The sequence below is a fragment of the Formica exsecta genome, unplaced genomic scaffold (genome assembly GCF_003651465.1).
Source record: "Formica exsecta isolate Colony F162 unplaced genomic scaffold, ASM365146v1 scaffold115, whole genome shotgun sequence".
Classification (NCBI taxonomy): domain Eukaryota; kingdom Metazoa; phylum Arthropoda; class Insecta; order Hymenoptera; family Formicidae; genus Formica; species Formica exsecta.
This window is the reverse complement of record NW_021848490.1, coordinates 1,154,144-1,179,712: the sequence shown is the minus strand read 5'-3', so window position 1 is coordinate 1,179,712 and position 25,569 is coordinate 1,154,144. Positions and strand designations below refer to the sequence as shown.

The window sequence follows — 25,569 nt, the reverse complement described above, 5'->3', positions numbered from 1 at the left end:
CCGGTATCCGAATGCGAATACACATTCGTCGCAAAAAAAGAGAAAGAGAAAATGAGAGAAAGAGAGAGAGAAACGTACTTTTGTAAGGTGCATGACACTGCTGGTTCGTGACTCGATGCGTACCGAAAAGAATTAATGACTCAGAAATGCATCACACGATAATCGCATTATCGGCGAACGCGCGCTACTATGACCAGCTACATAAAGAGCGGCTCACAAGAGTATTTCAAGAGCAACTGCCTGACCCGTTATCGGATTGTGTGAATTTATTATTCAGACGGCATTTAAAGTGAAATCATTACCCAATACGGTCAACGTTAACTTTCCTTACGATCATTGGTCTCTTTCTTGAACAAGTAAAAAAAAAGTAAAGTAACTTGCAAATTTTATAATTATTATTGATAAACTGATGGGATAAAGTTGTTGGCTTAAACAATAAATTAATTTATTGCTTAACTTACATACATACAAAATGTACTAGATGTTCTCCATATTTTCTCTGGTGTACATTTTTTGGATATTGATTTAAAATAAAATTTTCTTCTGTTAAATGTAGCTAAACATCATCTTTATAGTTACAATTTAAAATTCTATTAAAATATGTTGGTATTAAAATGAAGCAAAAAATACAATTTTGTTATTTATTCATAGCATTAAAAATTATTTATAAAAATTCCTAAATTTCCAGTTACATGAAAATTCTAAAAATATTCGTGCTGATGACCCCCTTTCCCCCCAATGTATATCTAAAGAAAGTACAAAGAGTTTGAACTCAATACATTCAATCGCGTTGTTTCAATATTATTTTACATGGCCATATAAGGATCGAGTAAGATATTACAGTACTGTGACAATGCTATGTCAAAAGATTTCAGCAATGAAAGTTTTCTTGCATATATTATATAAAATTATTATTATTAGCGACAACATCCTGAAAAAAGCCATCTATTTGATCGAGCGCTATCATGATCAACCGAATCATAGGACTTCTGTTATAAAAATGATTGTTTATTGCAGATAATATATGATAAAATATTCAATGTAATTTGCAATGTCGACTCTTCTTTAAGATCGATTCTCATGGATATATTGTGACTTTATAATTTCAAAGTGCTCTCGCGAGAAATCATCACCCTAGTGATATTAGCAGCAATCATGCTCAATCGAGAAGGACTATGAAGATCATGGTCTAAAAAATTGATAAATAAATGCATTTCAAACCGTTTTATTAATTCTTAAAATATCAGAAATATCTTAATGTCTCAAGATAAAGCTTAGTTAATTTTTTTGTTTCTTATCTAAAAACATAATTTTCTTTTAATAAAAGAAATGGCAAATTTAAAAGACTTCCTGCACATGCAGCATAGATATAATACAGCAATTTACAAAACCGCAATCTGCATGTGCGATATTTATAGAATAAACGCCGATTCATTTAGATTACATGAATCATTGTGCGTGTAAATCATGAGACAAAATGTGCACACGATTCAACGCGATTAATATCGCTGATGTACGCAACAAAAACTTGTTGCGCTGGTCTTTCTCGAGTATATAAAATGTTACTTTTTGATTCCAACTATTTAATAACAAAAATATTAATATTTAACACAATACATTTTAGAATAAAATATTATTTTGTATTACATATTACGCAATAAATTTTATGAGACTGTAGCACACGTATTTGTATTTTTGTTCAAGAATATAATATTAGGGATGCTATTTAAGCAACGTTCTGGCGAACGTGTCTAGAGACTAAGCAAACGAATTTTTCTCCGCGGAATCGATATATCACAACCGCGGTTTGCTTCACCCAACAAGACGACGTAAAAATAGTGCGTCATTGATGAAACAATGCGGAAAACATCATTGGCTCGAGTTTGTCCGCAAAAACAAAGATTGCAGCCTCCTATCCGCACGTCAACCTATCGACGGTTGTTTTTCATGGCTGGCCGCTTTGTTGACACACTGTTCTTCTGGCAATCGTGCCGCCGAATGTCAACGAAGTTCGTATATCAGCTGCGCTCTCCTGAAAGCCGCGGATTCTGCATTCGCACACCTATTTGCGTTACGCAGACGCTATAATTTATAGTCAAGTTATAGAGTACGCTTGTTTGAGTGAATTTTCGCGCTCAGAATTCTATGTAACAAATTTTACTTGCAATGTCATATAAAATAAGAGCACTATTATACGCGGGGATCATTTTAATCATGCAACATCTGTGTCCGCTTGATGAATATGTATAAAATGAATATAGATTGTAAAATTCTATATCATATCACATGTAGAATTTTTTCATGTTAGTAATTTGCATTCTAAATGCAATAATTATTTTTCACAGAACAAAATTTTTAATTTAGTATGCTTCTTTTTTAGCTCTACTACGATAATCATAATATTTTTTAACGAATAGTACTTAACAAGTAACTCTATCAAAAATCGATATGCATATATACACGATACTATATAACTTGAGTTTTTATCGTGGATTACGATCGAGAACATTCTCGGAAAGCGCGGAGGAGATAATAATCGGCGATTTTTCAACGATTTCGTAGCCGGCGGCATTTATCGACCATGGTCGACACCGTGAAACGCCTTTCAATTTCTCGCGCGCGAACTGTGAACGTCGTCGTAAGAGGACTCAAGTTCAGAGCTACACTGACGCAACTGCCGCTCGAGATATCGATGGTCGAGGAAATTGCGAGAGTCAAAGGCTAGAAAGCTGCGGGATTTAACAACGATCCAGCTTCATTTCATGCCTTGCGCACTATACAGAATGTCTGATATGAATTTTTTTACTTATTTACAATCGATGTGGCTTTAATATGGAAATGCCAATAATCTCTTAATTATGAATCATTGAGCCGGATTTTGGGAATTAAACATTAAGGATAAGGATAAATATAAAAATTCATTCTTTCCTGAAGTTTCCGTGGTTATTTTAATAGAATTTCGATTCAAGGTTTAATTATTGCAACATTTAATCTTAAAAATGAAGAAGATACAGAGGAGATTTTACATATTTGTTTTCCGCATCTACCAAATATTTACTAAGCACTCAAATCATTTTTTATCTTCCTCTACATACAAACTAGTCAAAGAATTTGCGGATGAAGTCCGCTGCGGAACATTTTGTATACGCGCGTGTGCATGCACATGTACAAACATATACGTCGGCATACGGTGCATGCCTGCCGGTGTGATTGACATTACTAAGTATGCCATGGCCGACCGCTCACAGCTTGTGCTGGTACGAACGACTACAGCACTGCCCACACTTCCATGAATCCAGCTCCATCCTTCTAGGACGCTTAGGAAAATTCTCGGAAAATCCTGTCCACGAGTTTCCGCTTGTCGACGGAAAATCGATTTCTCGCTGTATTGTCGATGTCAATAATGACAACTGTTTCGCGGAAATCTCGAAATTTTGTATATAATCTTCCCTATACATTTATTCCCCCATAAATTTCAATACTCGAATCGAAATTATAACTCTGATGACTTGAGATTTGACGATGTAGATATGTAATAATGACTTGTATGTTTATTTGTGACAATGAAAATATACTTGATGCGAGATTTTCAATATCAATTAAATGTTGAAATCTCTCTTTAATATTCTATAATAAAAAAAAAAATAAATTTAACATCCAAACGTTCTGAGATAAATTTGAAAAAAGTAAAAGATATGGCGAATAGCTAGATAATAAATAAAATTTCTAATTAGTGCAGCGAAAAAGTAAATCTTATTATAGTTGTGACAAGACAATCTAAGGATAAATAAAGACGTAGTGTTATATACACGCGTTCAGAAAATCTAACAAGAATTAGACGTAAGTAAAAATAACACGAAGAATAAAATCTAACTTACATTGACTAAAGCCTGAGACCACTTGAATCAAAATGAGATATGATTGATCAATCAAGAGGATAATTTTTTGAAAAATCTTTTTCAAATATTGTAACAATAGATGACCGAAAAATATTCAACAGATTCTGCAAATTTGCGCGTTGAAGTTTCATAATATCATGCTGGAAACAGGTTTCGGCAAAAGTCCTTGAAAAATAATTATCTCCTCGAATAATTATTAGTTTTTCATATTTATGTAACAGGTAGCGTACATACACACACAAGACACGTGCAGTACCCATTGAAATGATGCCTAGATATGATTTTACGTCGCTGTCTCGTAAACTAACTATACTTTAGATTATCAACAAAATTAATTTCAATTTCAAAAATACATTTTTATTAATATAAACGGAAAAATATATATTTGATGTCAAAGTAAAATTCATCGATTTAAAATTTTACATGCAATCTTTGAATCTTTGGTAATCATTAGTTCGCTCTATGAAACATTGAGATAAGCCACTTGTTCATAAAAAATTAGATATATTGTAATTTTTGGGGTTTAAATTTTTCTTTTGCCCAAATAAAAAAATGTGGTTGCTATCTGATCAGTTTGCATGTATAAAGATCCCCTTAGAAAATTTTGTTGGTCCATCTCATGATACCGGAGCCGGCATGTTCACACGAATTGCACAGCAATAAAGACCCGTATGTGACGTAATGTAACCCTGTTCCTCGAAGGACACGGTTTTCACCAAGTTCGATCTTCCTGTATGATGGTATCGTTTCGCCAAAAACCGGTATCTGTGCATGTTCGATGCAACGCGAGAAAGAGCAGTCGAAACAAAGAGAAAAGAAAAGAGAATATTTATTATGCTCTCTCTAAAGTTATATATAAATCTTCAGTGCAATAATAATTATAAACTGAACTATGTCAATTATTAAAAGTAAAAAATGTTGCAGATAACCTTACCAATACAATAAAAAGATTATAAGAGAAATATATTTGAGAACTATAAAAAGAGTGTATGGAAATGAGAGAGAGAGAGAGAGAGAAAGATGAAATGTAGAATGACATTTTTTAAATTCTTATGATATATATATTTAATATTTACATATGTTTATAAAATTAATGAAAAAACACGCATTTTGGAAATTGTACGAATGCTAATTTGATTGATCGTCTAATATTATCAATTTTGCAATTTTGTAGTTTTAAGTAACTCGCAATATATATTAGAAAGAGAATTTATTAATTTATAAAATCTGATAATAAAAATCAATGTGCAAGGAGTGAGATTTCTCAGTGTCGGCGGTGACGAGATAGCGTAAGGTCCTGTTCTTCTACTCTCTCTCTCTCTCTCTCTCTCTCTTTCTCTTTCTCTCCTTTTACTTTCAAAGAAGTATTCGTCTGTCCGTTCATTTAGGTCGCTACCATTGCCTCCTGTCTCCCGCCTTCGCCGAGGGCAAGCCCGAAACTTTCATCGGAGACTTTCGTTACTTTCTTATCGGTTAAAAGTGAAACACCCGACGATCCGGCTACATGTGTCTTCTCTTTCACTCCGTCTCGGAGTCGCAATGGACCATCTTCCGCGAGGATGAGGACACGCACTGTACGGTCAATTATCGCATAAGAGTCGCGCCATCGAGAGTGAAATCGCAATACGAAAAAATTGATTCGAAAGTACTGCGAGCTCGTTATCCCCATATTTGGAATTTAATTCTTTATATTCAAGATTGAGCCCGTATATATAATTATGAGTATAAAACATGAAATATGGATATTCAAATAATATAAACACTATATTATTCATATTATTCGATTAATTGTAAAATAAATTAAAAAAAAAAACTGTCAATTGCCGATTCAAAATATATCTATATTGAAATTCTATGACTTTTATCTAAATTTTAATTAATCGAATTTTCAAATGCATGCAGATTCATTTTATAGGACACGCATTCTATACTGAAAGATCACGATGAAATGAAAAGGGTGTAAGGATATAAGTATCTATATCGATCGATGATTTCGCGTAGAGTCATGATTGTAAAATTACCGGTTTCTCGGCATAACTTCATCTTCGCAGAAATTTTATCTCGTTTTGCCATCCTTGACCTTCGTTCTTTTCAAATATTTTCAATAACGTATAAATTTGTCGTCGGACTATGTTCTTTTCATTCATCATCTGACGTAAAAAAATTATGATCGCTGTTGCATTTACTGTTTTCGTACAATTTTCATTGAAATCATCATTTGATTAAAAATTCTCTTAAACGATCGACTTGATTCATCAAGCATCCCGAAAGAAGAGAAAGTCTCACGCGTGAGTCGGTTTTTATTCCCGTTTATCCTGTTAACGCCATCGCTGTCATATAATGAAAAGAACCTTGATCATAAATTGATCTAATTCCCCATCGATCTTATGATCAATATTTTCATTCCTTTCATTGTCCTTATGAAAATCGCGAAAAATTTCCCCGAGATCATCTCCCGAATGATATGGGTGGTCATCATTTCTCGCATCGCAAAGAGAACGCTCGAGAGAGTGAAAGTTCCTGACGTACACACGCACGCACGCGTGTCGGTTTTTTGGCATTGGGCGTTGGGATTGGAGGGCCTCGGTTGGTATCGAGGTCACCGGTGCCACCACTACCGAACCACGGCGGCGGATCCACGACTTTGGCGGATCGCATGGCCCGCGCGCTCTCGCGACCAGCTGCCCCAAAAAGTTTGGGCCACGCGACGCGTTCACATCGCTCTTCTTCGCGCGTCATCCTCTTCCGGGCCTGCGAAATCCCTCTCTACCGCGGCCACGAAAGTCCACGCGCGTTACTCTTCGTGATCGGAATCGTAAATGGTCCCGCGAAGTGATCGTCTTTATTGGTTCAATAATCCAAGTCATAGTGCTCTCTGTTTCTTTTTGTTTCTAATAATGGATCGTTAACTCCATCACGATTGACTTAATGTCGGAATGTGTAAAAAATCGACGAATATGCGCAGAATATTACGACATTGGTTATTTTGTTGAGTTCATCTGTGTAAACCCTTGAACGAGAAATTCGAGATGCCGCGTAAATTGTAAATTGGTGCGTGACCGTGATTGGAAAGTTGGCACGAGGCATCGTCTACCTAGGGAGTTCCTACAGTTCGCTCGACTTTGCTCTGAATTACCGCTGCGCGACGATATCATGTGCGCGAAGATGAGCGTTCTTCAGGGTCGACCCTCTTCCATGTGCGCGAAAATGAGTGTTCTCCAAGGTAGGATTATTTCTTGCTCTTGTAATCGCGATTCTGACTTATAAAAACGATTAAAACACTGTCTCGTGAAGCGTTTCGAAAATAATATAACTAATAAAATAAATAATATAACTAATAAAATAAAATAATATAAAATAATATAATTGTTCGAGTTTCGCAAAATAAAAATAACAAAAATTGAAAACTGAAATTACTGAATATTTAATATATTACGTATAAATGGGCATTTTAAACTAATCAAACGCAAGTGAATTTTTTCGAAGAAAATTTTGCTGCGTTTATTTTATAAAAAGATACGGTGTATACGATATATGATGAGTCTATACATGACACATTGACGTATTTAACGTATTTCACGGGAATGTTGGAGCGTGTAACATTTCCAGTAGCCATAAACTACATATCAGATTACATCACAAAACACATCAGTGAAATAAAACTTTCTTTACAATGAAATTTGAATCATTGAACAAATTTGATCGATATACCAAAATTACCGCAACTTGAATATCTGACATAAAATACGATTTTATCATATTATATTCACGGTATTATATTATATTTTTATATTCGGATACATATTTTGCAATACACACCAAATATGGAATATACACGGTTTAACTTGTACACATTCAATAAATCATAATACAATAATTTATCGTAAAAAAGCAAGTAAAAAATATATTATAGAATAATTTTTTTTATTAATTGCACGGTTTTTTCGTGAACAAAAATTTTTGATGAAAATAATACATGTGTGTGTAGGTAACACGTACGTATTTGAGTGGAAAATGAATTTGTCTGTCGATTGGAATAGTTCCTTATAACAATTATGAATAGTTAATGCCACAAAATCTTATGAATGTGAATCATTAATTAATATATTTACAGTTTAAAAAAAAACCAATGAAAGCCAAAGAAACGATAACAGTGTCTGATTTAATAACGTGTATCTTATTCGATATAACAAATACATTCAGATATGTAGAATAAAATAGATACATGTTTTTATATTCAAAATCTTGTCTCGAAAACACCACGCAATCAATTGATTTCGTGGTATTTTCATAATTCCAAAATTTATTCTATATTTTTTACTTTATTTTTTTCGCCAAATTATCTGACCAGTTGTAATCACGATTTATTGAATATTTTGTACAATAATTAGGATTATGTAATGCTTATTTCAATCAATAATGTAAAAAGAATATCGTCTCCGATTGAAATTCATTGAAGCGAATTTGGTAAAATGGATTACGGTGTTTTAGTTTCCCATTCATTATATACAATGATATGATGGATTTATAACATAAAAAAGAACAATCATGTCTCTGTGCTTGAATCGCTTAATTATATTTTTCGTGGCTTTCCTGGATGTTCAAAAAGCGATTTTCATTACATATAGATGATCACGATGCCATTCGTATCAGCAATCTTAAATTGTCTGCTTTGCGCGCGGAACTATATAAGTAGATATCAGCGACTGTACAATAACGAGACAAGTTCCGTCGAGTTGGAATTGATTTTCGAGGTGCAACGAGGTGTCAGTTCGTCGGGTCAATAACATCGCGACACGATTTCACAATTGCACGCTTCGCTAATTGCAAATCACAATTGCGTCGGTCCGCGCCACTCGTGGTTGACGACGGCGTCGATGCGAAATGCGCGAAAAAGCGCTCTATGCCCGCCGTTGCTTCCGCGTTCGCTTCCGTCCAACGAAAAGGGATACGAGAACACGTAAACCGATACTCCGTCGCGGCATCGACGAAATATCGGTGCGTACTAATCGCGCGGATCCACATCGGAAATCTCATTTGTTTCTCGTCTCGTCTCGCGTTTCGCGCTAAATCGAGAGTGTCCTCGTGCGCGGCACGAAAATATCCCGCGGTTATTCCCCAACGGAGGACAGAAATGCAATATCTCGGCGCGCGACTCATTCTTTCTCTCTCGTATATAGTACATATCGAGAAACGATGTCCAATAAATATTAATCCCCGCGCCCGTTCGGCTGTGAGGGCCGATACAATTTTAATCGATCAGCGCGAGATCCGCACGCGACATATTCCGAATCGGAGGAAACAAGGGAAATCAATCCGTTCTGGCTCAAAGCGTACTCATCTTCGACGCGATTTCTCCGATAGATTACACGCGATCGCTATCGCCAATATGTTGCGCAAGCGATTTCGCTGAGGTTGGTGGGAACTGGGAACGTCGTCGCGCGGACTTTTGCTCCAGATTGCGACAGAAAGCAACTACGAAGAGCGGAGTTGGCTGAGAAAGATCGTTGAAATTTATGCATGGCCCCTTTTTGTTATTTCACAGAGGAAACAAATAAAAATGAGAATATTTATTTGTACCAATCACAAAAATCTTTTCTTTCTTTTTATTAAATCGTATAAGGCTATGTGCTTTTACCAAAAGTTCAAAGAGGCAAAGAACAAATATGACTTCTTATTATAAATATAGTTTAAAATCTCTATCATTTAGCATTACTGAATAATTTTACGCATTTATGTTACGTGTGTACAGATTAGAAATATATAAAAAATTTTTACTCTGCCATGAAAAATTTCAATAGCTTTATCGGAATTCTATATTTTTCCAAGTTTTATATCTTAATCATTAAAATGTCACATTAAAAGTTAATAAAAAAATATGATTTTGTCATCTATTTTTTCTTTTAAATTTTAGTTTATCATAAAACTCTCCTTTTTTCAATCATCAATTATTAGAACAAAGATTATAAATTCCTCGACATTTTTATTTTAAGGAAAAATGATTCCAAAATGATCAAAAAATATGTTGCGAAAGGAAGATTTGGCGATTTTGTTGTTGAGATATTCTGTATGTGTAAAAGAGAAATGTTATATTTGTTCCTTCATTTATCGACAATTTTTCTTCGTTTTACTGAAACCAATAAGTCCCGCAAGCAATCCGACCCTGGGGACTCCACTCCGATGTGATGTGTCGTAACGCGCGTGGCATCGCGAACTTCGCATGCACTTTCGCGCGCGACAAAAAGCCGCGATTTTTCACGAATGCCAACGAGGCTGTTTGTCGCTGTCGTTGTCGTTTCCTGCTTTGTCGTAACTATCGCCATTGACAGATGCGCCCCGCAGCGTGTTGCAATCCGTACATCGCGTCACTCCGACAAAATTGCGCTTTGTTCGCATGCCGTGAGTATGCTCGACCATCGTCGTCGGGAAATAAATTATACCTTGATAGAGGAATGCGTCTCGAAGTCCTCGTACAAGCTAGAGCAACTTGTATTTTTTTACTAAAACTTCATACTTAATGAAGAATTCATCTTTCCAGATATTTTATAAGCATATATGTATCAAGTTAAATAAATGCGAAAATGTTTAAGGAAACTTGGTTAAACATAATTTTATATTCAAGTATATTATATGCGCTGAATCGAAAAAATCTTTGTGTTTATATATGATGCTATAATATCTTACATACTTTAAAATTGCATTGAAACATATAATTGCGCTGCAGCAATAGCAATACAAAATCTTCTCTACAATAAATTTAAGCATATTTCGCGTAAGAAGATATTCTAAACTGTATACGAAAAATAATATTATACATTTTATAAACTTTGCTTTATACGAAATAAAACAATATACTTATCATATTTTTTAAAACTCTACGTTAATTAGTTTGAAAAAGATAATTATATTTATTAGCACTAAAATTTACATTATTATATTGAATATTGCATTTCAATAATTTTTTCAGTTTAACTAATATTAATTTAATTCAATCACAACTTAATTTTCATAATAATATTAATTTACAAATTTTAATTTTGATATCTTTCATAATTTCAACTTCTATATGATATGAACAAAAAACCACTTCTTTTAGAATACTGCTTTAGAATTGGTGACCCTGATGACATTTTAATATTCATTATACAAAAGCGCGTTGTCGAATCGACGAGTCAAAATTTCATGGTAGATTATCATCGCACTACTCTTTAAATCTTAAATTCTTTACGCTTTAAAAAGGCTAGCGCAGTACAAAATTCGAAGAAAGTTGGAAAGTGACTAAGTGAATTAAACAGAGGCAAGTAATCGCGCTGCTTCCGCGACTTCCGCAATGTCGAATTGGCGAACCGTATCCTGCTCCGGTCGACTCAATCGACATTGATTTCTGTAGGATTTGATCTGTTATCCGTTAAATGCTGAAGAAAAGTTATTCGAGATAATTGTACTTAAATAACATATAAATATAATACTACTTAATTTTTATATATTGTGCTTTTATCTAAAAAATGATATATTACGAAAGAGTAACAAATTTTAATTTATATGAAAATTTGCAGTTTTTTTCTCTGTTCTTTTTTTTTATTTGATAATAAAGGGCAATATTATATAAATAATCAATTACTATCGATCTTAATGCATTACGAGATTGCATTAAGCATTGCATTAAGAAATGTGTAAATTTTTGTTACGTCGTCTAACTGACGCGGAAGATAATTTCGAAAAAACCCCAAAAATGCTTTGTCGCGATCGACGACGGTGGAAATCCGTTACGAATAGCGCGACTTCCACTCATTACCGAAAAAAAAAAAAAGAAGGAAACATTCTCCGGCGATGTTCCGTTAAATCACGCGCCGACAACGACGTCGTGAAGGAACGAGCGGAACGGATTTCGATCTTTTACCACGGCGCTCACTCGCTCGTCGCGCTTATGACACAACACGGTAGAGCTTGCCGTAGGAAAAGTAAGGTAAGGCCAGTGTTATAATAGAAACTTTCACTACGGAGGTTCAACGTACCGAGTCGCCGACTCTCACTGGCCGTTCTCACTACTTGCCCGAGCATCCAACACACCGACATATACCGGGTGTCTCTGTGTCTCTCCACTGCGCGTCGTTGTTCTCTTTGCTCTCTCCCTCTCGGAACAAATTAAGAGACAATATCTGTACTCTGTTGTTTCACAGATGACGCTAAATTGTCGCGTAAACGTAAAGGAGAAATCGACGATTCCCGCGCGCGCGTTTAACATGGTCATGTTTAACCAGAATTTCTTCTTCCGCGGCGGAAGTTAGCGAAAATGGAACGTCATTGTCGCATTCATCTTTGTACCAACAACTTTCTTGCAAGGATAGCATTCTAACCGGACGGAGTAATTGGAGGCAACTGAGATAACGTGATACAGAGAATAGGTGCATCCCGGTGAATGACCAGTCTCTATGTTTATATATATATATATATATATTTTTTTTATCGGTCATTCACTTTGTTGCATTTATTTTATGATGCACGTTCGCGGAAGCGCAGACACTTGCTCGTCCGTTTATCTGTCATCGAGAGAAAGAAAGCTAGATGAACAAGATTGGATTCTGACAGATCGAACAGCTGTTTCTACTTTGTGACTACGACATGAAATGATCAGGAATCTGACCCTTTAAGTAGTGAATTAAGTCGTCGATACGCTGACATATTGATAGCATGTGAAACGACTATAAGCGTGGCGAAAGAAAATATTTATTTAATTTTTTCAAGTTATATAAATAAAGTTTACGAGAATAAAGTTACCTAAAATAAATTATCTCGCATTTTCTTGATATTATCGCTTTAAAAATGAATATCAAGAGAAAGAATAATACTATTCAAAAAATTTAAGCAATCTTCTACTTATCACATGCTGACATATACGTTTTCTTTTTTTTTCTCTTTGCCTATTTTTTGACTATATTCAAATTTGGTTAATCAGCATACAAGTTGCTGACAAATTATATATTTTGCGTATTAAATGTTGTCGATAAAAATCACTTAATTACTTAAAAGTTACGATTGCATCAATTAAGAAAAATGAAGTTTAAATCGACAAGCGTCTATCATAACTCAGTGTGTTTTATCTTAGATATCATTTTAATCTCATGTTAACAAACATATATGCCAATGTTAATACCTATACTAGGTCGTATTCATCGCACGAATTATCGTTAGTGTTTTAACTTCATTCAAAAGCGGCACACGATGTACAACTCTTTTCCGCTGATAAGCAATTTTAAGGTATGCTAAAAGACAAGACATTATCGTATATTCATATAGTCTGCTTAGATAAGTACTAATTTATCTTTTCACATAACGGTGCCGTACGAGAACAGATAAGATTATATTCACTCGACTAGACTATATGGTAACTCGAATATTTTTAGGTACAATATACAACATAATGTAAAAACAAGAAAAAAAAGTTAATAATGCAAATGAAATATATGCTAACATAACACTCCTAATAAAAAAATAAAATACAGAAAAATTATCAATATTTTGATATTACACAAAAATGTGCAATATTAACACTTTCAATCAGTTTTAAATATTTTTTCTAGAAAAAAATACTGCTATGTAATACAATAATAAAATATTAAAAAAAAATCAGAGCCCAAAAATTTTTGTTTTTTTGTAAGTATTTTACGTTTAATAATTTTTTCTAAATATATCACACATATAGAGCCAACAGAACTATTTATTAAAAACTTACTAAAATTAATGTTACTTGTGCGGAGATAATACCTTCCAGATAACGTTTCTACTTGTCCGTGGCTTACCGGAAAATCGTAAAATTTCCCGTCTGTATGAATCGCCTTTTAATATTTTCTTCCTGAACTAAAACTTTTATATGTGTATGTGACTATTGCAACCAGGAATTCGATTACACAGAATGCCTTGTAGGAACTATTAGCGACTCTCCGATGAGAACCGCGACAGAAGAATGAAAGAGAAGAGAGAGAAAGGAAAAGAGAGACTACTATCGTCTAACATAAGAGATATGGAAAAACGAATACGGGCACGAAAGTAGGAGAGTTATAGACCTACGATGTCATGGCGTGGGAGAGTCACTTTCACCGTCCGCAGTCCCCATAACGGTAAAATCTATGCGGTATAGAAAATCAGATGTTTCAGTCCACGAACAAAATTGGCACAAATGAAATCAGCACAAATTCTTTAGCAATTTTATATTGTCACGAGATATTTTTGATCGAGTATCTGTCTTCATTTAGAAAATATAATCTCTATACTCTTATATTTCTAACCGCATGTGTCTTTTTATATATTGAATATTTTAATAAGATCTAAAAAGTAACTTGAATATATGTATTTATGATTTATTGAGAATTTTATAAGATAAATGCTACTTTGTATGTTATTAACATAATTATGTAACTTTATAATCATATTTCATTTTCAATAAATTAGTCGAATTATTGCCATACGACGTTCTTAACGGTTTAAGCGAAATAGAAAGTTGTAATCTTTTGATTGAAGAATATATAAGCATATAGGATGAACTAGCACGACGTGAAAGGTGTTAATAAACATAAGCTTCCTGTAAGGCATGACATAAAAGCCAACTTCATGTCCTTTTTCTATTTATGGTCACATTATCACGAATATCTCAAAAATTACATGTATATATTCTTTCATGAAAGCATATCTGTAAATATAAATTTATTGAAAATGTATTTTTTTTCAGAAAAACTTAGAATTGTTTTAAAAACGTTATTAGTTGCTTGTAAAATATATCTGCTCTCCCTCCCCCCCCTCTCCTTCTGCAAAATATATTTTCAACGTTATTTTAAATATAATTAACGTTTTTGTTAAAATAATTCGAGAATGTTTTCTTAAATATTTTCTTCCAACGATAAGTTAAAAAATAAAGGTTTTAATCGATTTTAATATTCTCGAAAAGTTATGTACAGTTTTATTCTGTAGTATTTATACTAATATACCGATTAATCATGAACATAATCATTTTTTGAAAATGCTACTTTTTGCACGCATACGAAGTCCATTAGGATGCCTAGAGTTATGAATCTACAGACTAAAGGAAACGATCGTAAATGTATACTATCGCACAATATATGTATAGATATAGAACATACATAAAGCAAACACCACGATGTGAGCTACTACTAGCGTGAAACTCGAAAAAGCTCGCCCGAGATAGACGAGCTTGCGTGGCTTTGAGCCCGATGGCCGCACTCTTGCACTCGCAGTAGCCATGCAAGTGCGCGCGCGTGCACACACATACACATACACGAAAGCCAGAGTGTCACGTCGACCGACCTCTCGCAAGAGGAGACCGTCGTAGGTTAGTGCATTGGCTGCACTTTCCATCTCAGTGTGTGCATGTATGTACTTACAGTCACGGCGCGGTGGCGGACGGTTCTCTTGCGTGCGCGCGCGCGAGCGCCCGCGGCGGCCGTATGCATGCATTGGTTACGCAAGAATAGCGGCGTGTGTGAGACTGCTGACCCACATACGGCAGGGAGCAAGGACCCCTCGCCTGTACGAGTCGTATACTCGACCGAGCGAGTCTGTATGTGTGTGTGTGTGCGTCGCGAGGTGCGCGCGCGCGAATGTGCACATGCGTACGTCACATCGCAGCAGCGTGGAGATGCGCTTTTGCTCTAACGTGTGCGCGTGCCATCTAGTATCGCATGCATGTACCGACGCACACACTCACCCGCACGACTGATTAAGCACCATTCACACCACTTACGCGACTGACCGTTCCTTGATGACGGAGATGTGAAATTCATCCCAGATAGCAGAAGTAGTCATTTTGATGTAATTTGACATCAAAGTAACGTCAAAATGACTATTTTTGCTACCTGGGATATTTGTCTCTTTTATTGATTTTGCTGCCTATCGATCCTACTTTCATTCATTTCTAAAATAGAGATCACTTTATTGTGTATAGCATTATATTTTAATATTTTTCAATTTCGCAACTTTATTAGTTTTTTTATTTCTAGATAAGTACTTGTGCAATACAAGAAAAAAAGATGTATTTAATCAAAATCGATTGATAGCGCAGAAATGCGTACAGTAAAAGCGTATAAATATAAATAACACATTTAAACTTGAATGTTCTAAATATTTGTGGGAATAAAATAATTGAGAGTTAAAAAAAAAATAAAAGAATGTGTTAATTTGCCACATTCAGATTTTTTGTCATAAAACTACGTATTTTTTTACACCCGCATTCAGAATCTAATTAGCCTTTCTTTTTTTGTTTTAATAACAGGGAGCTTATTGAAGAAATGTTTAAATTTTTTATAACTTCTAATTACTTTTTTAATTATCTCATAATTTTTAATTTATACCATCTTTTATAAATATAATTATATCCGAACTAATTATAATGATACTTCAAACCACAAAAATTATATTTTTTTAATGACACTTGCAAAATTATCTCTGTCAAATTATTGCATAAATTGCTACATATGAAAAAAGCAAAAGAACTTTCATAAGCACAAAAGGATAATCTATGAATAACAGTAGCAACAAGCTAGCAGGTGATGCTGGACGATATTAATTAAACATGGAACTTGCTTGTAAGTATAGCTACTTCTTGCAGCTAGACTATCACTAGCTGAAGGCGCGTAGGAGTAACTACAAGAAGTTCTACGGCACGCTAGAATAAACAACTTTCGAAATGGAGATAGACAATGTTGCAGAATATTAATGTCGCTCCGATTAGTTGAACGAAGTTGCGCGCTGAAAACAAACAGAAGACCTCGCGCCGAGTATATCTGCTGTGATGAACTTCCCTTCCTTGCATCTTTATCGTAACAAATATAACTGTTCCGCAATATAAATATTCTGATAATGTTATAACATTTATTATCAGACTATAAGAATTATAAAAAATACAATTAAGAAATTTGTTTTATCTATACACATACGATATCAAGTATATTAAAATGTCATGAATGTAAAAAGTTAAAAAATTTCTGCATATATGAAGTCCGAACACGAAATATATAAATTCTGATTATATGCCTCATAATAATAAAAATTTACGTGAACTTTCACTTATAAAATTCCTCGGTTAATACCATTTATGTCGACTCTTAATTAACAGATGTTTATCTTTAAACGTAAATTACTTGTACTTCGATGAGTTTGTTAGTAGATATATCGCGTTCAACTTTCGTCCAACTAAATTCGGAAAATGTCTGAATCTAAAACTTGGAATATTGAATCGAAGACAACTTGCGCTAAGTAATGCGTAAATATTATATCTCACGATTGTAAAACTATTTTTATTGGAAAATAGCACGGCGTTACATGAACGGCGATGCACGAACATCGATTAAATGCCTCAGCATAAAATGTTAATATAAAAACGTGTTATGAAAAGAAATCATATAAAAAACATGATAAAAATTAAAAACGTACATATAATGTATATTGTAAATTTCATTTTATTATAAAAATTAACTAACTTTTTAAAAAATGACGTAAATGTAATTTATTAATAACTTTAAAGGTTAACATTTTTTAAAAGAGTAAATTGCTACTTTCGTGGATCAAAAGCTTTATTATGAATTAAAAATATAAATCTAATATTTTACAGTCTGCTAAACTTTTATTTAAAACATTAAAATTTTTCATTTAAAACCAGTTCTAAAAAAGATCGTTTTCCCTCAAAAAATTATTCCTTAATTAAAAACTATTCCTTTCTTTGACATATGAGACGCCGTTTTTTAGAAAAATTAAAGCATCTAACCATGAAAATGTGTATCATGTCTGTTTTAACAGCACTCATACTTGTTGCATTCAAACTAAATAAGTGTATATGCAGACATTAATAGAGAACAAGAAAAAAGAGAATGGATAAAAATAAAAAAAAAAATAAAAAAAAAATGAAAGGCATGGAGAAAAAATAAATGCTACGTCATAGAAGATGCAAATATTGTTGCAACAGTGCGAGCGCCAGCAAGACATGCATATTTCTCAGAACGTAGACACGGACGAAGCGGCGCATAAAAATTCACACGATTGATGCGCATCATCGCCCTTATTAAAACGACCCGCGGCGGTTAGGTCGGGCACTGTCGTAAAACCGCTTAGACGTCCGATCTTTCTGACCGTATTACGACCGACTGAAGCGACAGCGCAATTGTTCGCCGTCCGTCCCTGCGATAAGACGCGCGATTTGTTATTATCGTCGGCTTCGCATTATTAAAATGACCCCCGTTGCACCCGCTATCGTCTCTCATAGACCTAGTCTCGTCTAGCGCTAGACCGAGGAGAGTGGATGAATGCGCTCGTAAAACTCGTAAGCTAATCCTTGGAGCTTTGCTGTGTCGGCGAGCGGAGTCGACACGCATACACGCGCACATCGGGATCCGTCTTTAATTATTCCAGTACTGTACAATGTATGATGCGACACGCTACGGTACGATACATTGTATCTCGAGAACCTTATAAAACAAAAGCGTCTCGCGGTAAACGATACATGCATCGCCGCGCAAATGGCGATCCAATTGTACGTTATTGCCGACTAAAGCGGGGTTAATGGCGAACTATGCGTTCGCCGTAATCGCCCGCGTGCGTCACACGCGTACTTTCACGTCGCGAACCGATCTCCTCGCAATAACCGCTAACTATTCGCTTATATACGCGCGAGATGGATCTCGACCTAGAGAAGCGCATCAATAGAAACACGAAAGGTACAACAGAAATTTTCGCGAAATGCAAATTTTGTATACTCGTATATTTATCAGAGCGAAGAATCAACAAGTTCAACTGATGAAATTGAAGTGGATTAATATTCTTGTCATCATTACATTACATGAGAATCGCATATTTATGAGATATAAGATACAAGCTGAAATATAGAAAAGCTGCATTTTCTAAATTGATAGTTTATCTGTGATGGAGAATTGAATTATATTTAAGATCTGTAAACAATATCAGAAACGAATAAATTTTTAATTTAATTTTTTGATACATGTGTATTCAATTATATACGAAAGATAAAATTAGATTTATCTCCTAAATGCACATGCGATCAATGGAGGTTAAATTGGAGATTGAGAATCTAATATTGATAAAAATAAACGTAAAGACAATTTTCACACGCGGCGTTTGAAATATAACTTTTATCGAAATATAAATTTATTAAGATTTAATGCTGATTTTAATATGTTTCCAAAGACAGGATTACTCATAAATAAGTAATGCAACTCGTTAGTGGTTACGTAATAATTTTCACTTAGCAAACGCTGATATTAATCCTTGCCATTTTCTGGTTTCAGGAATTATGACCCTTCCGAGCAGCCCGTGTGAGATAGACAACATGAGCTTGTTTCAAGATCTCAAGTTGAAAAGGAGAAAGGTCGACTCCCGATGTAGTAGCGACGGTAAGAATATCTCGGCGATATATCGCAATAACGGATCACATAAAAGAATCGAATGCATATAGAATTAACATATAGTGTGTTTATCACGGAAAGTATCGGATATAAAAAGTTTTTCCCCATAAGATGCCTCGTTTTTTAAACTATTTGCCCCATATATTTGCAACGTATGTCGCAACATCTTATTACATATTAATATATTATTAATATTTTATTTAAAGTTGCTTTACCGTGTATTCGCGACCTTTTGAAACTAAGTGTCTCGATAGCAACTGCTCAAAAAAAGAAACATACAAATACGCAAAGACGTAGAAGATAAAGACGTAGAAATCGAGATTGTTTAGAGACGAGATATAATGCCTACAATCTAGATTTGATTCTAATGGTTGACGTAATAGTGCCAGAAAGGATCGTATATCACTGTCAAGCAAATTATGATGCACTGGTCGATCTTTTCATATTGAGATTACTCGGAACAAGTTGTAAAACTGACCTATGTTCAAGCGTAACGATTATTTACCACCCGGTAATGGAGGAACAACGTTTAATTTACGCGTAATAATGATGATTTTTATAACTTACAGCAAATGAGAAATCGTTCTAATTATAGACGCAATTAATCTTCTCCATTTTACGAAGCATTTAAAAAGTATAATTTCACTATTATTGATAAATGTGTATATAAAAAGACCGTTATTTTTTAGTGATATCTTTTTATGTATAATAAGCGATTATTCTATTTTTTTTACACATTTCTACGTGTATTTTTACTTTTTGTCTAAATCAGATTTATCTCTAAATTATTATATGTATAATTATATTTAAATAGTTAATTTTATTTTCGACAAATAATGTGACTGATATATTTTTTCTAAAAATCAATTCTAAGTTCGCGATTCACATAATCGATCGATTGAACGATTCATCGTATCTTTTGCAAAATAATTTCTCAACAGTTTGTATTTTACTTATTAGCTAAGATTTACACTATATTTATTCTTATATCCAATCTTTTATATTCCTCATTATTGTATGTCCTGCACATTTATATTACGCGATTACGTCATATCCGCGAATGGATATGACGTATTGGCATAACACTATATGGAGTCGAAAACTAACTTGCGCATGTGGAATTAATATTACATTCATACATAGACCATATATATATCTCATATCATATCAGAATAAAATATTTTGAAAATAGCTCGGTGCAAAGCACAGTATCGTAAAAATAATTTTAATAATAAGAACATCATAAATAATCACTTTATAATTTGAGTTATTTAAAATTACCGTTAGATTAAAAAATTCTTTTATTTTTAATGAATTCTTGAATATGATTCTATGTTTTTTTTTTTTAAAGATTTCTTAATCTCCGTTTATAGCAAAAAAAAATTTATAGATTACCACACGTATACCTCTTGTCTAGCACTTGTATATAAATGAAATCATATTTACATCGCGTTGCCTTCTATCAACATATATAATTTTCCTCGAACGGCAGTGCATCTGAAATGGCTCAATGTCCAACCCTTCGTTCGCACATTCATCTCGGCCATTCACCATTCATTTCATTCAGTCTCTCGATTTCCCGTGCTGCGCGCGCGCTTATCTCGCGTGTTACTCGTTCGTTCTTTCTTTCTTTCTCTCCCTCTCTCTCTCTTTCTTTCTTTCAGTAATTTTTTATTTCCACTCCTTTGTACATTATCTCGCGTGTTACTCGTTCGTTCTTTCTTTCTTTCTCTCCCTCTCTCTCTCTCTCTTTCTTTCTTTCAGTATTTTTTTATTTCCACTCCTTTGTACGATTACAACAACGCGTTACGGCGTTACGGCGTGATGCAGCAGGCGGTATTACACGCTCGTCTTCTTATTGTGTCTTCATGGTAGCTTTCGCGAATGATCGACGGGAAATGGAAACGGGAGGGTTGTCGACGGGAGGGCAGAGGTTGAAACGTGGGTGGCGCGGCGACGGATTCGCTAGCTAGCTCAGGGAAGTTAAGTACGAAGCGAGACAGAGAGATAGGAGAGGGAGACCAGAAGAGAGAAGGGGGCTCGGGATGGTTGCTGCCGGCGGTGCAGGGTTGAATATCAACCCACGCGGTCGTCCCGGACGTGCACCGGTGTTAGTTCAGTTTCGCCTGAACTCGCGTAACCACGCGGTCGTGTGTCGCGCGCGCTTGGTGCCCGCGAAAAACGCGCGAAAAACGGACGCTTCCGTTCGGGAACGATACGCGGGTGAACAAACAGAAAGGCCGAAACTAAGAGGAAGAGGACGAAAGTGACAGAACGGAACGAGCGAGTTGACGACCACGCGGTGAATCGCGTCGGACATCGCCGACGTTGACGTCGTATCCGTGGTAAAAATCGCGCGCACGTCACGTTACGACGTGTTGCCGCGGCCACTGCACACGGGCTGCATCGATTTTTCGACGCGCTCGCACAAACACGACCGATACCAATGACCCTCGACCTACGGCCGGTTTAAAGGTCAGAGACTGCCGTTGGCCGCGAATCGAGAGAGTCTGCGTTGACGATCTATAGTGTTATCGAACCTGGCGAGAACGCACGTAGAGAGAAAAAGACTGGACCACTTTTTCAACGAGGATTTTCGATGATACGTAAATCGAGAGAAATGTGCATCGCGCCGACAGCACGCGTTCCGGCTTTTCGAGAAGAACGTACGCTCCGGCACGCTCTGATGCTATGACCCGCGGTCTCGCGGAATCATTGATCTTTCTTGGCCGCCGCCGCCGCCGCCACACGTGTACGTCACATACAGTTCAACGAATGTACGACGCAATTATCCAGGCGATGCGGACGCCATCGCAAGCGGCGCTCGTGGATATCGAAAGATGATCAATTTATTGAGAAAGCGAATTTCTCTACCGTTGTTCGCGCGATTGATATACTCAATCGATATCCTTGAAGATTCATCGATGTGACAGATTGGAATTATCTATTTTTTCACGCGATTACGATTGTATGGCTCTATATCAAACCGTTCACGATAGAAATATATTTGCTGTGATGGAATAGCAAAGGAACTAACGCGAGAATATAATTTAATTCTCGCAATGGATGAAACAGATTGATATTATTTAACAACGAGATAATATATATAATCTGTAAAAAAACTTGGCGATTCGTAAAAAGATGATATTTATGTATACTAGAAAGACGAGATTTGGGAAGAGAGATGGCCGATCAAAGCAACGTTATATCACTTAATCCGTAACGTATGATTTTTGGTATCGTGAACGAAAAGTAGTGACATTCTCGTTTTTTTAGTCAGACGGCCTATCCACGATTTAAGAACAAAACATTCATACTTTATACGGAAAAAAACTGGCGTTTTACTAAAATTATAAAAGATATACGTCGTGATAATAACATTGTAATTTAAATTTGCAAGATCAGCCAATCGAGATTTTTGTCTCGATAAATTTTACGTCGATTTACTGAATGTACAATTTCGATTAGACATTTCAAGAGTGACATATTTTTCCAAAAATTGATATTAAATTCTAAATAAACAAGAAAGAAAGATAGAAGAGAGAGAAAGAGAAACATATCATCTAAATATCAGATTCTATTTTCGTGCCAGCTTTGATTGACAATTAAAAAATGATAGAAGAAAATCATTTTACACGAATTTAAAATGATCTACCTAACATATCTTTATTTGTGTACAAAGAAATGAAACGACAAATGCAACGATTTCTACGATATCGAAGACAATCTGTAAAAATAATAAAATAATACAGTCAAGGAGAAAAGCGGAAAGGAGACAATATAATGTTAAAAAGTTCTTGCTATAATATTTCTTATAAACATCGAATTTAATTATATTAGTCACAGTAAAGATCTACAAAATTATTTAAAAGAATGTTTCCTTTGGGAAGTAACATTTCCATCGTCACTAATCTTGATTGGAACCGACAAGATTGGAATTCACCAAGTATGGATCCAACAGCTTTCTACAGGATGCAGAGAAGCAGCTTTCTGCCCTACTTATCTGCGTATCATCCCTACAATAACTTCTCGATAGAATCTTATCAGAGTTATTTTCGCTTCCAGCACTATATCAGATCGCAATTCAGGGCCGATCCTTATTCTACCTTTAATTATTACAAGTGTTTGGATACGAAGAATTTGTACGCGTCGCTCTTCGGTAAACATTGCATTTACTACTATTATATTTATTTGTAAGCAATATCATGTTATGTTAATAATTTATAGAGTATCTCTTTATATTTTCTCCTTATTTGTTTCATCTACAAAAAGTAGATGATAAAAATCCTAATCCTTGATAAATTCAATTTTTTCTTAACAAAGATATCGCGCGAGAAATCCTATAATATATTTGCTTAATGTAATTTGCTAAAACTTTTTAATTCTTAAAACTTTTATGTTATATATTTCTATAGTTGAGTTTTTCAACAAAAATTCTATTAAAATCTGTTTCAAATTTATTCGCTTGAATTTTTTAATAAATATAGTCTGATTTTCTTTTTATCTTTAAGGAATATATATTAAAAAATATATATTAAAAAATAAACATAAAACATTTTTAGAAATAAATTTAAAATAAACAATTTCTATTAAAGAGTTAATTAATTAGAGGATATTCTGTTCTTTATATGCATCACGGACAATTCTTTATTGCTTATAATTCAGAGTCTATTGGTATCTCAATTTTCATCGAAGAAGATTGATTTCAAGTTAGTTAAGCAACCCAAGAATCTAAAAAAAAAAAAATTAAATGAAAGGAACAGTGAAAGTAATGGCACGTCTTGCGTGTAACTCTATAATATATAATTGCATTATTACATTACTAGGAACAAGTTCTCGAACATTTAGAAAAATTTGGCTATCGATACAAAGGATCAATAACCTCATCATTGCTGTAGATAAACTTTGTTATTTTTAGCCCATCATTGTATATTAGTCTCACTAGTACGTCACTCATGCATCATCTGAAAGCATTGATATTTACAGCCGATCATCAGTACGATAAATGAATGCCATATGGCATATCCGATTAATATAATTGCTTTACGAAATATAAATGCGAAATATAATTGCTCTACGAAAGTGATGGATGTTAAACTTTTTTAATGACTTACAAAGATAGATATTCGATTCTTCGATTTGGTAACTATGCGAGATAATTCGCGATATCGGAACATTACGAGTCCGCGAGTGAATAATCCGCTTGACCAATGTGCACTAGGATTGACTATTAATAGCTCGGAAACTGCTACCTAAGTATTCGCAATCACAGCTCGGCCTTGTCAACTGCATTCTTTCCTTGACCTACACGCGAGTGGCCATAAGTTCCCATATCCTTTTCGCGACAAGCAAAAAACAATCCAAATAGTTATATTTTGTACGTTCTATAAAGTATAATTTTTTTCTCGATTTAAAGAGACAAAAATATATTCTACTTTAATATATAGAAATATTTTACATTTCCTTTTCAGTTTAAAGATTTTGTTACAGAAATAGATCAACCTAAAATTTAGATTTGTGAATGAAGCGAATTATGATTTGTGAATTATACTTTTGTTTATTATGTTTTAAATTCTTTTTCATACATATTTGCGAAAAAACTCGTGATATGTAAGTTATATAATAATATACGAGGTACATAATCATAAAATTAATGCTCTCATATATTATAAAATTTTATATTCTTATCTTGTAGTCACACGTGGAATATTTTTTATTGGGTTAATTTCACACTGCGTGCTCTCGATACAAGATTACTCCACATTGCACGTGCCATCTCGGTTTACCTTCTCACACCGCACGGGGTACGATGCAATGTTAAGAACGCGTCGAAAGCATACGGGCGCTTTAATGGTTTTTGCTCGACCCTCTCTTCTAACGCAATTACAACCTACCGACGTAATTTCCCCATTATGAAAGACAATGCTTTTCACAATGAAGCTTGTTGTAGGTAAAATCTCTCGAAGGATGTGGCAAATATGGAAATCTAATTTTTTGAAATTATCTTCTACACACACTAATGTGCACAGTTTTTGACTATCATTTAAAAATATATATATATATATATATAATTTTTGATACTTTTTATATTTATTAGAAAGTACAAAAACTTTTCTTTCATAATATGAGACATCTGAAAACTGCCTAATATTTTCGGCAGATTAATACTATTAAGATAAAAATAATAATATAAAATACATATAAATTGATAAAGAATAAAATAAATACTTATTATTTCTCATCAT

General features: G+C 34.4%; 2 protein-coding genes across 3 annotated transcripts in view; one reads left to right on the top strand and one right to left on the bottom strand.

Moving 5' to 3' along the window:
• The window catches only part of LOC115238513 (hormone receptor 4-like), a 55,148-nt gene that overhangs the window by 9,415 nt on the left and 20,164 nt on the right, over nt 1-25,569 (top strand). Inside the window, exon 3 of the mRNA XM_029812425.1 lies at nt 19,208-19,312. Coding sequence (XP_029668285.1) covers nt 19,213-19,312 — 100 coding nt within the window. The 5' untranslated portion in view covers nt 19,208-19,212. The remainder of the gene's footprint in view (nt 1-19,207; nt 19,313-25,569) is intronic.
• The window catches only part of LOC115238611, a 212,054-nt gene that overhangs the window by 178,211 nt on the left and 8,274 nt on the right, over nt 1-25,569 (bottom strand). The gene's annotated exons all lie outside the window — the stretch shown is intronic.